This window comes from Planococcus citri, chromosome 3 (assembly GCF_950023065.1).
Source record: "Planococcus citri chromosome 3, ihPlaCitr1.1, whole genome shotgun sequence".
Lineage (NCBI taxonomy): Eukaryota > Metazoa > Arthropoda > Insecta > Hemiptera > Pseudococcidae > Planococcus > Planococcus citri.
In genome coordinates, this window is record NC_088679.1 from 27,942,096 (window position 1) to 27,956,977 (window position 14,882).

The window sequence follows — 14,882 nt, forward strand, 5'->3', positions numbered from 1 at the left end:
GGAATTTTCAAATTGGTGAAAAATGTACTTTGAACTGGCACTCTTGAAACTTCGCGATAACTGTTCGTTTTTGGTCCTTTTTCCAAAGAAATTTGAAATTTGAAGGGAAGCTGCGAAAGCTCTGGAATGGTCTAAAATTGACCGTTTTGTAAACGATTTTCATCTTAACGATTCCTGGATGGTCTTTGTGAGCAATGAGCATTGAGATTTCTGGAACCTGATTACCTAACCCTAAAAATGATGATCAATTCAGAATTAGGAGAAATGAGTTGAACCATTCAACTTTTTATTCGTCCTAATTAGTTACCTATTAAATTGTTTTTCCAGAAAATAATCCCAAATTTAATTACTGAATTTAGGTGAACATATTTCTACCTACCTTTTCAAGTTCGGTTTCTCTTCAACAAATCGAGTTTAATGTGCACGTTTTTCATGTATGAAACCCCGTATTCCATTAGCTGGTTTTTTAACTAAAACAAATGTTTGCAGTATGTACATTTTTTTAAAGCAACTTTTTTCTCTCTTTTGATACCTTTGTTGTTGATAATTGAAACTCCTCGAGGAATAAAACGTTTATTTAGAAGTTAATAGAACAGCGAGTGTATAGCGTGGAAAAAAGAAAACCACTTACTGAATGTCTCGGTACACCTAGCTACTACCTAATTACTGCTTGGAGATGTATTTGTATCACACGTAAACATAAGGGAAGTCGAAATACGACTAAGAGTAGCGAATATCTCTAAAACAACGTCAACATCGTCGTCGTGCTGCGTTGAGTCGTCGCGTCGTCCAAATTACAAACGTAAGTAAGCTTTTTAAATCACAATTTGGGATTTCGGAGACGAACCGCAATTACACGACGACGGCCGATTGTTCACCGAGAGATAGAGAGAGAGAGAGAGGTTAACGAAAGGCGAAATTTAATTAAGTAATTAGTGGAAATATTAATTTAATAAATTTAGCGAATGCTTGGCTAATAGTGAAGTAGGGCGGGGGCCAAGGTTGGGCGGAAAGCTTTGTGTATAGACCGAGGGTGCGGATTTTACGACGAGCTTTTGTAGCGTTTAGAGCATTTTCAGCTTGAACACAAATCTCTGTGGAATAATCCGTCTCTGAAAATTTAATCTTCAAAATTAGTTCAAATAGGTTTTGAAATTTAATGGCGTACCTGTGTAATGCGGAGAAAATAAAGCGTAGGTACCGCCAATAAATACGGCGAGTTGATATTATTTCACGTTGTCGGAATACAAATAAAGCATCGAAAAGGCTTATTTTCTGATAATTGGGCCTCGATTACGTGAAAGTTTTATTTGCCGGTGATACGAAAAAGGAAAAAGGGTATACGTGTGTTGAGTGATGCGGTGCGCTATAGTTACTATCGGCTCGGCAGTCTTTTTGTTTAACGTCGTCCCATTATGACGAACCAAATGTGTGGAAAATTCGCCGAGCTATTGAGGTAATTTTTTGGAAACCGATTGCTATCTAATCGTGTGCGTGTGCGAGATGATTCGAATTAGGTACCTAGGTCTTGATGGTGAATGTCGAGTTAAGTGGATAGTTTGGGTTTTGTTGTGTGTTCTGTGTGAAGGCAATTCGTGCTTGAACCTTTGGTGGTTTTTTCGTGATGAAGGTTTTTCTCTTTTGATGGGGTTGAAATTTATTACGAAAATACGCGAAGAACAGTTTTATTTCAGCTTACAATACTTGAGCCTATCTGTACTGGTTTTCCTCAATGCGAGAGCGGACCGCTAGTCATTGTCTTTCGAACCGATTTTCTGGTTTTGAAATTTAAAATCGTTCGTCCTCGGTTAATTGTTCACAAGTAATTCGATCACGAATGAACTGAGTGATTTAGTCTTTCTTGAATGATTTTTCGATTCTGAACAAATCGTTCGCGAACAGATTGAGAATTGGGTCCAGTTTTGATGACAACATTAAAATTATCAAATTTTGTGATCTAGCTGTCTGTTAGTGTTCGTGATTTGATTTTTTTAGTGGTTTATTCGTTTGCGAACGTTTTTTTTTATATCTGAGCAAATCGTTCGCGAACGAATTATTCACAATTTTTCTTGTTAGATTGAAGAACGTTTTGTTTTGTTATATCGTATATCGTCTGATTTTATTTCCAAGAGATTCAGTCCTTCTCAAATGATTCATCATTTGTGAGTGAATCGTTCGCGAACGAATCGACTTCAATTTTTTGAGTTCGGTTTTGATGAAAGCATTAAAATGATCAAATTATGTGATGTGTCTATTCGCGATTTGATTTTTTAAGTGATTTATTCGTTTGCGAACGACTTTTCTTCTCCGAGCAAATCGTTCGAGAACGAATTACACATTCACAATTTTTATTGTTCGACTGAAGAACGTTTTGTTTTGTTATGTCGTGTGTCGTCTGATTTGATTTCCAAGAGATTTAGTCGTTCTCGAATGATTCATAATTTCTGAACGATTCGTTCGCGAACGATTCGACTTTAATTTTTATTGATGGATTTTCAATGTCAAGTCTTTCTGAGAGTATTTTGATTTAGTTTGCGTAATTGGTGATCATTCAATTCGCCAATGATTTTTCCTTTTCCACCTATGATCAAATCGTTCGCGAACGAATCATCTTTAAATTTGATTGATGGATTAGAAAAATTCAAATTTTGCCTCGTTCTCTTCCGCTAAATTCGATTTATAGGAGTAATGCAGTGTAGCTCTCGAATGATCTGTCGATTCTGAGCATCTGAGCAAATCGTTCGCGAATGAATTGAGTTCACGTTTTGCTAACAGAATTGAAAAATGTCCGGTTCTGTGGTTATAGTCTGCACCTGAACTAATTTTTTGGTGATTCATTCGTTCGTGAACAATTTTTCTCCTCCCAGCAAATCGTTCGCGAACGAATCATTCACGAATATTTGCATTGACAGTTGAAAGAATGCTCCGTTTTGTCTTATCGACCGTGCATCATTTATGATTTTATTTCTCAAGTGATCCAGCCGTTCTTGAATCATGAATGATTCATCGCTTATGAGAAAATCGTTCGCGAACGATTTGCTCAGAAAAGAAGAATCGTTCGCGAACGAATTATTCGCAATTTTTAGGGTTTTTGCTGCTAGCAGCATAAACCCTATTGCAATTGATTATTTTCAATTTAGTTTGTAGCCAATCAGTGAATAGTATTTCGGAGAGACCCATTCTGTGATTTGGATAGGAGAGTGCATAGAGTCTACGTGACGTCATCGCCGCGTATAGGCGACGTTTTTGACGAAATGTCAAATGTGATGTGTGATGTGTCACATTTTGATGATTTTTTTCATCAATTATTAATATTATTATTCATTCAACATGTTCTATGTCGAATACCGAATAGTTTTTCAATTAATAAATAACTTGTAAGTTGAAAGATAGGTACCTATTTAAAAAAAGGTGATGCGATTTTGATTCGAATGTACATAATGCGGATGGAAAGCAGGAAAGCTAGCTGAAAGCTGTGGAAGAGGGGGGGTTAAAAGCTAAAACTTGAAAGCTAGCCAAAGCCAGAAGCTTTATTTATTCAGTTTTCTTTTATTTTATTTTTTTTGCAAATTCATTACTCTGTAAATTTCTTGCTTTTGGCAGTGATCAAAAAAACTAAAAAGCACCCAACAAAAAGCAAAAACCCCTTTGCAATCAGCGAATAGCTGATGGCTTGTTATTCATAGAGTGAAAGAACGCTTTGTTTCATGTCAAGAAATAATTCATATGATTTTTTTCCAAGTTCTTGAAAGTCAGACAAAATATTGTGAAATCAGATCACTCTAAAGTCTAAATATTGAAACTTGATCAAATTTTTCTCCACGTTTTTAAGAATCTGATATTATTAAAATGTCAGAAATTCGTATTTTCTCTCAGTCTTGAAAAGTCTGGCATAATTTCAACAATTTACCGAAATTTTTTCAAAGTTTTTAAAGGCTGGAGGTTGTGAAGAATTCAAGAATTGTTTTCAAGTTTTCAAAAATCGGCGTCACGCTTGGCATTTTGAAAATTTTCCCGCGACGTAAAATAAAATTACTTACCTTCTGTGTTTCCGTTTCAAATTCCCCATCAATGATATGCAGAACTGACAATTGTTGGAAATTGAGGGGAAAAAAAGAAAAAAAATTTTGTTGCAATTTTGAAAAATGTGTGTTTCATAAATATTTTTCTCTCAAGTTTCTGCAGGTACGTACGTAATTGTACTTATTTTACCACTTGTCCATTCTACTGATTTACACTTTCCAGAGCCAGATTTAAATAATTATGTAGCTTATGCAGACGGGAACAAAATGCCAAATTGATGAAAAAGTATAAAGTTCCGTAACCTGGAAATTTTTCCTATTTTTTCCTAAATTTTTTTGAGACTATGTGAGCCACAACTCAACATTCAATTTCCTTTTTTTTCAAACAATTGACAGCTCACAATGAAAAATGTTCATACTCGTATTATAACAAAACCAGAATGAGGTTGGATCAGGTATCACGCAGTTTTTGATTTCGAAAATTTTCATTTTAGAAATTCTAAAATTTAGAAAAAAAATTGTGAAGGAACTGAAGTTTGAGATTTTTTTTTTTGGAATTTGAAGGGGAAAATGAGACTTGAACCTCAATTTCAATGTAAAAATTTAGAATTTATCAAATTTTCGAAGTTGAATTCGAAAAATTTATTGTAAAAGCGATCAAAAATTAATTTTTATGCATAATGCTACATAGAAAATATAGTAATTCTGAAATATACATTTTTCAAAATCAAAAACCCCCGCAACCATTTGATTCTGTTCCATTATAATTTCATCTTTTGTCTTACTGTGAAAAATTCTCCCAACGAGCTGTCGAAATTGCCGATAAAAAAGAAATAATCTTACCTATAGCTGTAAGTGCTGTGTTTTGGGGCATTAAATCGAATTTGGTCATTCTTTTCTGGATATGGTGTTTCAGTAGTACGAGGTGTAAACAAATTGGTAAATAAATAAGTTTTGAGAATTTTGCAAGCGATTTTAAAAGAGTTGAAAATGAATTGAATTTTCAACAGTTCGATTCTTTTTTGAAAATGGTTTCAAAATAGTTGCCTTGGAACTCTTTTCAAAATTTGTATTGTTGAGTCCGCTGAAGAGTTGATTAATGTTCAAAAAAAGTTTTCTCAACCCTGGGAGTCTTTCGTCGAAATGGTCCATAATCTTAAAATCCTTGTTTATTGGTCAATTTCACAATTTCAAGCTAATCTTGGAATTTTTTTTATTTATTTTTTTTGCGAAAATTACTTACAAATCCATTTTTTATTTGGCCTTGTTTTATGATCTTTTAATATTCGTACTTAGGTATTTCGAATCACACGGTCAACAATCCTTCAGCATGCATTTATTTTATGACCTGGTTCAGTGATTCTCTCCTTTTTTTTCAGACATGCCTTTTTTGAGTGCTACTTTTTTTTCCAAGTTTACCAACTTCCTCCCTATTCATTTTACAGTGTTTTGGATTGCATCTCTTTTGAAAATATTCACAAAGTACCAGATATTTATTCAAATATACGTAAATAGCAACCCACGTAAGCGCATATTAGGTTCTATAAAAGTACCTTCGCAAGATTAAAAACTTCTAAATACATACAATGCACTCGTTAATTAGTATCGAGAGCTTTTAATAGGCTGCTTTAACGTGACATGACGTACTACTATAAACGTTGCTTCCCCTTTCCTGTGGAGATAGTTCTTTTAAATGGCGTACTCGACGAAAAGTAAATTGAAAAAGATACAATAGCATAACTTCAAAGTATCCTCAAAAACTCACTCGTTCGTGTGGTTTTTTTTTCTTGGGAAATTCATTTAGTGGGGAAACTCGACTTCAAAGATCATCTCGAGCAGGCTTCATTTATACGCCAGCTATTTACCAGCTACCAGCTTTTTTACACGGTGTATTTCAATGGACGGTATAAAGAACGGAATACGCTGCTTGGATGAAAAAAAAATAAGACTCCAAATAGCCTAGTTATTCAATTCGGATATTACGCTCATCAATAAAAATGGCGCCATTCTCAGCCTACGCCTACAAGTAGACTACTTACTCTAGTGCTGCTAAGATTCTTCTCTCATTTCCGCGTGGATCATCTCGTTAACGGTTGACTAAATAAATATGATATGTGAAGTGGATGTCGTTGTCGTTGATGGCGGAATTGCCTCCATCAATTAATCATATGCAATGCTTCTTATTATTTACTCGTATTATTGAAATAAAAAATGATGGCAGGGGCGAATGGCGAATCTTAAAAACATGCAGAAAAAATTGTTCGAGGAATTTGAAGCAAAGCACATGCTCGATATGCCTATACCTAACGAATACAAATCAAGTTTCCCGCTACGATGTTTGAAAATACCTTAAAGAGTAGAAAACGACATTCAACCAAAACTTCAAAACTGGAAAAATTATTTGAAATAAACCGAAAGCAAATGCAAAAACTCTCTTGTAATCATGGCTATAGTTCTTTCGCTCACTACCTACGTTTCCAGTGATTATTGTTTCAATGGTTCCCAATATCTACATACGAGTATGTACCTAATTACCCACCTGTTGCATTTTTCAAATGCCATGTTAGCTTATTTTTGAAAAACAGTACTGATGTGAGCTTTTAAAAAATAGCTTCCACTGGTGATTGACCGTCAATGTTGATAATTCTATGTTTCAGTTTATTTGAAACCCATCCAGATGTCCAACAAGTTTTCATGCCATTTAGCGGAATAGAACTAGAAGAACTGAAACAAAGTAAACAGCTACGAGCACACGCATTAAGGTAATGAATATTTTTTAATTTACATGTTAGGTATATTGGAAGAAGTATGTAGTTTTTGAATAGAGCTCATGATAATGAACATGCTAGATTTGGAATGGAATAATGGAAGTGAGAAAATTTGATCTTCGATTTGATGAAAAAAAAAACTTGACTGTTTGTTCGATTGTAGGACTTGAGTTTTGCAAAATGAAATGAAGCTGAATGTTCGCCATGTACGAGTAGATTGCGCTGTTTTTTGCAAGAGAAGTGATTTTCAAATGTTCTTGCTTGGTCTTGAATATGGAATATTACAACATTGATCAATGAGAAAAGTATCAGTGACACCATTTTTTGGTTAAGTTGTGAAATGAAAGGCTGCGAATTTGAAAAATGATCGAGAAAATGAATATGTAGTTACTGGCGTTGAAAAATTAATTAATTTTGTTATGACAACTTCTTGCCTCGGACCAAAATTTAAAAAGTAGGTACCTATATTTGTTTGTGAATTAATTTTTATAAAATGGTGAATCATCAAAGTTTGAGCTTTGATAACTTTTTAAATTTTATTCCTAAACAAAAAGTTAGTATATTAAAATATTACTTCATTTTTCAACTCATGTACAGATTTTCTCAATGATTCGTTGAATTAAAAGGGAATTTGTAGCCATTTCAGTTTTCAATCTAGGATAACTGAGAGTACTTAAATGTGAACAAATTTTGCTCATTTTTAGTGTAGTCTATACTCGTCCCTATCTTCAAAAATTGATTTTCAGTTCAACTTGGAAAACTGTAGGTACGTAATTACTCAACATTCTGGGTGTTGAAGTGCTTTTTCCGATTTAAATGGCGAATTTTAAAAATCTAATTTTTGTTCAAAAATAGAAAAAAAATCAAAGTTTTATCAAATCGAGCTAGAAAGCTGGAATTTGATGTGTACTCCATTTTCAAGCCATTCAAATCGATTGGAAACGATTTCGAACCTTCTTAAGCAATTCTGGAGCCTCTACCAAATGATTTCAGGTTGAAGTTAGAGGTATCCGAACCAAATTCCAACAGACTGAGTAGACTTTTGTTAATTTCAAACCATTCTGGAGCCTCCATCTGTGTTCAGGGTGTTCCTTATTTTCAAAATGAGTCTTAGGTTTTTCACGTTTTCAATTAAGAAATTCTTGGAAAAATCATACGTGCTCGAGTTGATTTACCTAAGCAGTTTTTATGGCACTTTTTGAGAAACTGAAATTTCCTAGATATAGCTGAAGGCTCCAGAACTACTTGAAATCACCTTCAATCGATTAGGAGAAGGGATTAAAAATAGAATGGTCAATTTCAACTCTCTAGGTCAATTCGGTGACGTTTTTATTTTTATTTTCTCATTTTTGACTCAAATTTGATTTTCAAAAATTCGCCAAGTATCGAAAAACTTTGTTTAGTTCAAAAATTAGTCTGCTAGTTGAGATACCTTTCTTGTTAGAAGTGTTCAATTACATATATCTATCCAATTCTAAAGTAGGTACAAGAATGATTTCATGAATGATGACGAACGCATACGTACTTAATCCTGGATATATTTACAAGTTTACCTTTTCTAACGTAACAAAAAGTGAACCCTCGACTATGGTAGCGCAGTGCAACGTTAGCAGAAGGGATTATACTCCTGCGAGGGTGTAAAAAATCAACGATGTGTTATATAGGTAGGTAGTAATAAACGTTAGCCAATTATAAAGTTTGCGGTTCTGATAAAAGTTACGTGTAACCTTTTTTTACGTGAAAAAGAAAGGGGGAATAAAATCCTCGATAAATTTTTGATCAACTTTCATTTGTCTGAATGTTTTGACGAGCTTTTGCACGTAGGAGGCGGGCAGATGCCTACAATAAAAAAACAAAACACTAGTTGTAGGTAAATTTTAACAAACGTTTTATTTGAAATTTAAAATTGCTTTTAACGAAAGTAGTCATTAATGTTTACAAAAGTCTCGCGTATACAAGTGCGCTTCTCCGGCGTAAAGCTCTTGAATACATGTGAATTTCTGATTACGCTCGTATAGCGAATACAAAAGTCACGCTATTCTTTTACACGACGCTTACGAGTTCTCAAGATGATAAATATTTAAATTTTGTAGTTTCGCGCATGAATTCTTTATCAGGCGAATGTGTGTTTTTCGAAATGTTTATTAATGATAACGTCGTAAAAACGTGACCTCTTGACGATAGGTTGTGTACGTACATGCAGGATGTCGGGATAGCTGTTGTGTTTTGATTTATTTGGGCCGAGAAGGAGATGATCTGTTTTTTTTCGATCGTGATCATTCATTTATTTTATTTTTATTGAGCTGATTTGATCAGTATTACATGGTCAAATCCTCTCCCCCCCCCTCAATTTGTTTCATGCTAGCAATTTTTCTTCTCCTTTCCAAATTCGGATCTGTTTCTTTGTGAAGCATATGAACGTGATAAAAGCCTTTTGATTTTGGAAAGCATGAATTTGTAGTTAGCTTCGTTGTATTTCTTAAAGTTCAATGGGGCTGGCAAATAGAACCTACATTTAAATTGAGCTTTTGGAGGGATTCGCCTCTATGGTTTCTTTTCTTCAAATTTCTGGGAATGTTTTTGAAGGCTCGTCTTCTAAGAATTTTCTCCTGCTGTTGCTACCTATAGGACACTATAACAGAGGGTATGCTGGTTCACCATTTTCTTGTGTAAACATATTTTTTTAAAGTCAAAAACAATGACATTTACAAAAATTTTACAGGCATCCTTTTTTGTAGAAAATGAGAAAATAATACCCATTTTGCAAAAATATTGACATTTCATGCAGTAGTACCTGAGATTTTGATCAAATGAAAAACATTATGAACATTTTTTTTAGATTTCTCAGGTTCTTCTATAGGCTAGCATAAAACTTCAAGATTTTTGCAAAATTTATCATATTTCTTCATTTTTTTTACAAAAACGAACTCTTGTAAAATTTTTGTAAATGTTGTAGTTTTTGACTTGAAAAAAAATTCACTTTTGCTAGCAAATGATAGACCAGCATGCCCCCTGTTATGGTGCTCTACTGCTATGGAGTCAGCCATTGTGTTTTCAAGTGGTGGAATCCATACTTTTGATGTAAAAATGTCCTTCATGACAAGTAAAAACCCTTGTTTTCCATGCTCATTGGTGAATAAGTCCATATAGATCTGCTGACAAGATGTCTGCTATTGTGTATGATCCTATTTGTGAGTATTGTAATCAATCCTCCTCATTGTAACCTTGTTGGTCTTGCAGGTTACACTTTCACTTGTAATGAAGTGAGCTATTAAGAGGCTGTTTAACGAGCCGTTTGTAGCTGTATTCCTCATGCAGGTACAGCATTGTGTCTTTAAAGAGTTCATCCGGCATGACTCAGACTCTTGATCCATCCTTGAATTTTTGATACAAGATTTTCAAGTCGCCTTCATGTATGTATTATCTTGGGCTTGGAATAATCCCAAGAAAATAATTTGTTCAAATAAAATCAGCAGTAATGTGGTGGAGAATTCAAATGTGTATGGCGTTTTTACAGTTGCAGTAGGTTGGCATTTTTCTAATTCATTCAAATCTACAAGTACATGGTTGCTTTAAAGTGGTGCGACGTGATTCTATATGTGGTGGGTTTACCTGTTTCAAGGTCATAACTTTGGTTACTAAAGCTGTGAGGCCCTCAAGCCATCTTTCAAATACTTCTTCTGGCATAGCTTATGACATTTTGTTCTTCACGAGTAGGTTGTATGTTTTACCCCCGAGTTTTTTGTTGCTGCAGAAAAACCTCCAGGCGCGTTCTTTTTCAACGGCTATTGCTTTGCGGTATATCTATCTAATCTGTTTTTTCAGTTCGATGGATACTGCAGATTCTAGTGGAGTTTGATTTCTCTTTTTAGTTTGGTTTGCAGCTCTGTTTGTATGCTTGTTTGAGATTTTCCAGTTCTGGTGTCCACCAGCTGATGATGGTCTTGTTTTGTATTGTGGTTGATGCTTGGATGGTACAGTTGTATAGGTAGATTGCTAAACTCTTACAGTGTTCATCTATTTCCTGGGTAGTTGAATTTTCTGTCATGGTTAGCAGAGGGTTGGCTGGTAGTACATCTTGTAAGGCTTCAAAGTTAACTTTATATTTGATTGCTTTTTTGGGAATGTTCACATTGCGGTGATGATATTGTATGTATAAGATCAGCTTGTGGTCTGATAAAAGGTCTTCAGAGTCGACTTTCCATTCGGTGATGTTGTTATTGGTAGTTAAAGTGTAGTCTTGAGTCAGTGTTGTGTATGAACAGGTGTGCCTCATCTATGAAGTTCTCAAAAATAACGCCTCTGTTATTGGTCTGCTATCCTAGAATGTGACTGGTGTTGCAGTTGAAATCTCCTGCGATTGTGACTGGATTGTTAGAAGTTGATATGACATCATTTACAGATTTTATTTTATTTTTAACAACATTAGCTCAATCATGTAGGCTAAAATAGTACCAAAACTTACTTCAGTTACTTCTAGCGCTATCTGTGCTCTGTATTTGAGACATGTATTATAGCGTGTTTGGCTTAGAGTTGTTTCTTTAATCACGTCAGTTTCACTAGTTGAGAGTGCGTTACTGCATATACCTACTTGTACTGTTGAGCACATTTTATCCTTTTGTTGAAAGATATCAATCCGTTTAATATGTTCAATAATTCCTTCTTCATTCGAATCAGCAAGTCGAATGCCTTCTGGTATCATGTTGCCTATGTTGTCCCAACACACATTGTGCACTGTCAGCTATAGGTGTGCTGATTTGCCTATAAAAAAATTATTTTGCCTCGGGGATGGTGGTAGTGGTACCTTCATTAATAAAAGATGCAGGGTAATGTTTCAATACTGTGCACGTGCCTGGATTGAGGACTTTTATTTGTAATTCATCAGTGTGTCGAACTCCGCAATGAAGCAGCTTTTTCCTATTGGTATTAGTTTACTTGCTCCTATAGTTGCACTGAGTAGATCCTGGTCTACAACAACCAGACATTCAGTAGTGATTGATCTTTGGGTAGGTAATTTTCTTAGATATAAATAGAAGCTCTAAAACGTGTTCAACATTTTCCAAGATAACCGCACTCTCTTCTTTGAAATTAGTAGGGAATTCCCAGTCCCAACTTTTCAGCAATATGGAACCTAAAAATACAACTTTGATTTTAAAAAAATCCATAAAAACACAATTACATTACAGTCATTACTTTCCAAGTCCGCGGATTTTTGCACGAGTGATCTTCAACTTTTTTCAAAATCAAACCACATTTATGGGTGACGCAAACCGGGCATTTTTCGATTTTTTTTTTATTGAACCTGTGTGACATCAAAGTTTTCTAAATAGCTGAAAATGAAAAGTTACAGTTGCAAATTGCTTCAGTTGTACGTGGTATAGAATTTCGATTTTTTTTTAAAATTATAGTATCTACTTTGAAAAGTTAGTTCACGAATCTTATCAAAATAAATGTTGCCACTTGAAAAAAAACGTAAAACAATTGAGTTAAAAACTTATAAAATTTAAATATACCTAACCATGATCTTCACTAGTAAAAATTCTGGAAAATTCTAAAATTTAATCTTTTTCATGTAGAATAACATATCAAAAAATTTCACTGCTCATTTTTTTGCAATAGGTAAGTGCCAAATTTATATATTTTTTTTTTTGCAAAATGAAAAAAAAAACGCCAGTGAAATTTTTTGATCTGTTCTACGTGAAAAGGACTAAAAATAACAATTTTTTAGAAACCTGAAAATGAAAATTTTTGTATTGAAGAACCGATTCTTTTAAAAATACAAAAATTTTTATTCTTTAGGTTTCTGGTCATTTTTTTGCAGAACTGCCAAATTACGAAATTAGCAATTTTTTTCTGGAAAATGAAAAAAAAAACAGTGAAATTTTTTGATATAGGTAATAGGTATGTATTATTCTACATGAAAAGGACTACAACCGAAAATGTTTGCAGAATTTTTACTCGTGAACATCACGGTTATAATTTTCAATTATAAGTTTTTAAATTAATTTTTTTTACGTTTTTTAAATTGGCAACATTGATTTTGACATCATTCATCGATTACCTTTCCAAAGTACCTACATACTACAATTTGAAAAAAAAAGTTCGAAATTCTATACCACGTCGCCAACCGCAACAATTTGCAACTGCCATTTTCCATTTTAGGGCATTTTGAAAAAATGTCCAGTTTTCGTCATTCGTCATCGTTTTATGACCTCTAAACATAGTCTGATTTTGAACAAACTCGAACATCTCTCATGCAAAAATATGCCGATTTCACAAGGAATAACACATTAATCATACGTAGTTACCCGTTTTATCGCGAATTCCAGCAATATGTAACTTTCTTTCTTTTTCGTTTACATATGTTTAGAAAAGCATTCAGGTTTCCCAATGTGATCAAAATACCCTGGCCTGGCCATTTTGGATTATCTTAACGATCATTTTACCATCCGACTTCAATGATCTCGGATAAATACTAAGATCAAATTGGCCTTGGCATTGTTTTCTCCATGAAATCATCATATTGAGATGAAGGTGTATTAGTTGTTGTTGAAATTCGTGCATATTTACCGTTGCTTCCTTGTAGGACTTTTTACCGTAGAAGTTTATTGTTAGACACTGTTTCCAAATCGAAGGCTTGACCGTTACTTTAAGATGTATCATTTCGTTGTTGTTGATGTAGATATTTACTTTCATCGGCGACGTCTGGCTGGAGATCGCCTTTGATTTGTAATAAAACTTCTTAATTAATCAAACGTTAGCAAAATTCAATCATATCTTCGAAAATCCACTTTAAACTCGAGAATAGCAACGTTGTATTCTTCGTATGCGTTATCTTTTAGTAACCGAAGCAATCAATTCCTGGAATCGATGCGTCTGTTGATTTCGATCATCAAACGCTCGATGGACTTTTAGCTCAGTTGCATCACACTACAATCTGAGAATCTTATTCGTTACCTCACGATAAAGACCTCTAACCTCAAGTTATTTATCACAGGTACTAAGTATAAAAATTTCTCTTAGTGTAAACAATATTTATCAGTGTTATCACACGTCAGAGGATGATATTTGACAAAAATCAATATATATCATTTTAATCTTGTGCATAGGTAACCTTCAACTGTATTCCATGACTATAGTCAGTTTCTGAACTCATACTGTCAGCAGTCTGACTCGATTCACAGTCTGATGCAAAACTCAGGTACAATACGTATTCTTGTTAGTAGCTTTTATCAAGTGGTCAGAACGTGTTATAAGCAAATGACGCAATACCATGATATGTACTTTAATTTTTCCAACTTCTTCTGATGATGTTTCTTAATGCTGAAAGAATTTTCTAAAATAATTGTTACAGTACATATAATTTTCTGATAGTTCACTGATTTTCTTCCTGGTTTTTATTATTCTTGCACTGAGAAAAATAAGTAGTACAATGCACCACAGATTGTAGCAATTTACCTTCATTTGTGACACTATAGTCAAACTTACTATAAGTGTAGCGATTGAAAGTACATACTATACTTGTAGTAAATAATACTATAAATGATTTGGGAGTACTACATGTATAGTACTTCAGGAACTACAAGTATAGTTCTTTTAACTATGATGCCAAAAATGAAGGTGATTTACTACAACTATAGCACTTAATACAGTCAAACTTGGATAAGTGGAACCCATGTAAGTGGAAAACCTCTATAAGTGGAATAAAATTCGTTTCCCTAGCACTTCCCTATGTAAATCCATGTTAAAGTCACCTCTTTAAATGGAAACAGAACCTATGTAAGTGGAATTTTGTTTTGAGTAGCAGAACTTCTGGAACTGAAATGTTGCTTTCGTTTTACCTCTATAAGTGAAATTCTTTTCCTTCTTACCTCTATAACTGAAACATTTATCATAACAGCACCTCCAGAAGTGGAATTCGTTCCAGTTAACGAGGTAAGAAGGAGGGGAATTTCACTTATAGAGGTAAAACGAAAGCAACATTTCAGTTCCAGAGGTCCTGCTACTCAGAATAAAATTCCACTTATATAAGACTTTAACATAGGTTTAGATGGGGAAGTGGTAGGGAAACGAAAACCTCCATAACTGGAAT

General features: G+C 34.1%; 1 protein-coding gene across 1 annotated transcript in view; it reads left to right on the forward strand.

Moving 5' to 3' along the window:
• The window catches only part of LOC135838338 (cytoglobin-2-like), a 386,622-nt gene that overhangs the window by 354,015 nt on the left and 17,725 nt on the right, over window positions 1-14,882 (forward strand). Inside the window, exon 3 of the mRNA XM_065353916.1 lies at window positions 6,680-6,784. Within this exon, the coding sequence (XP_065209988.1) occupies window positions 6,680-6,784 (105 nt within the window). The remainder of the gene's footprint in view (window positions 1-6,679; window positions 6,785-14,882) is intronic.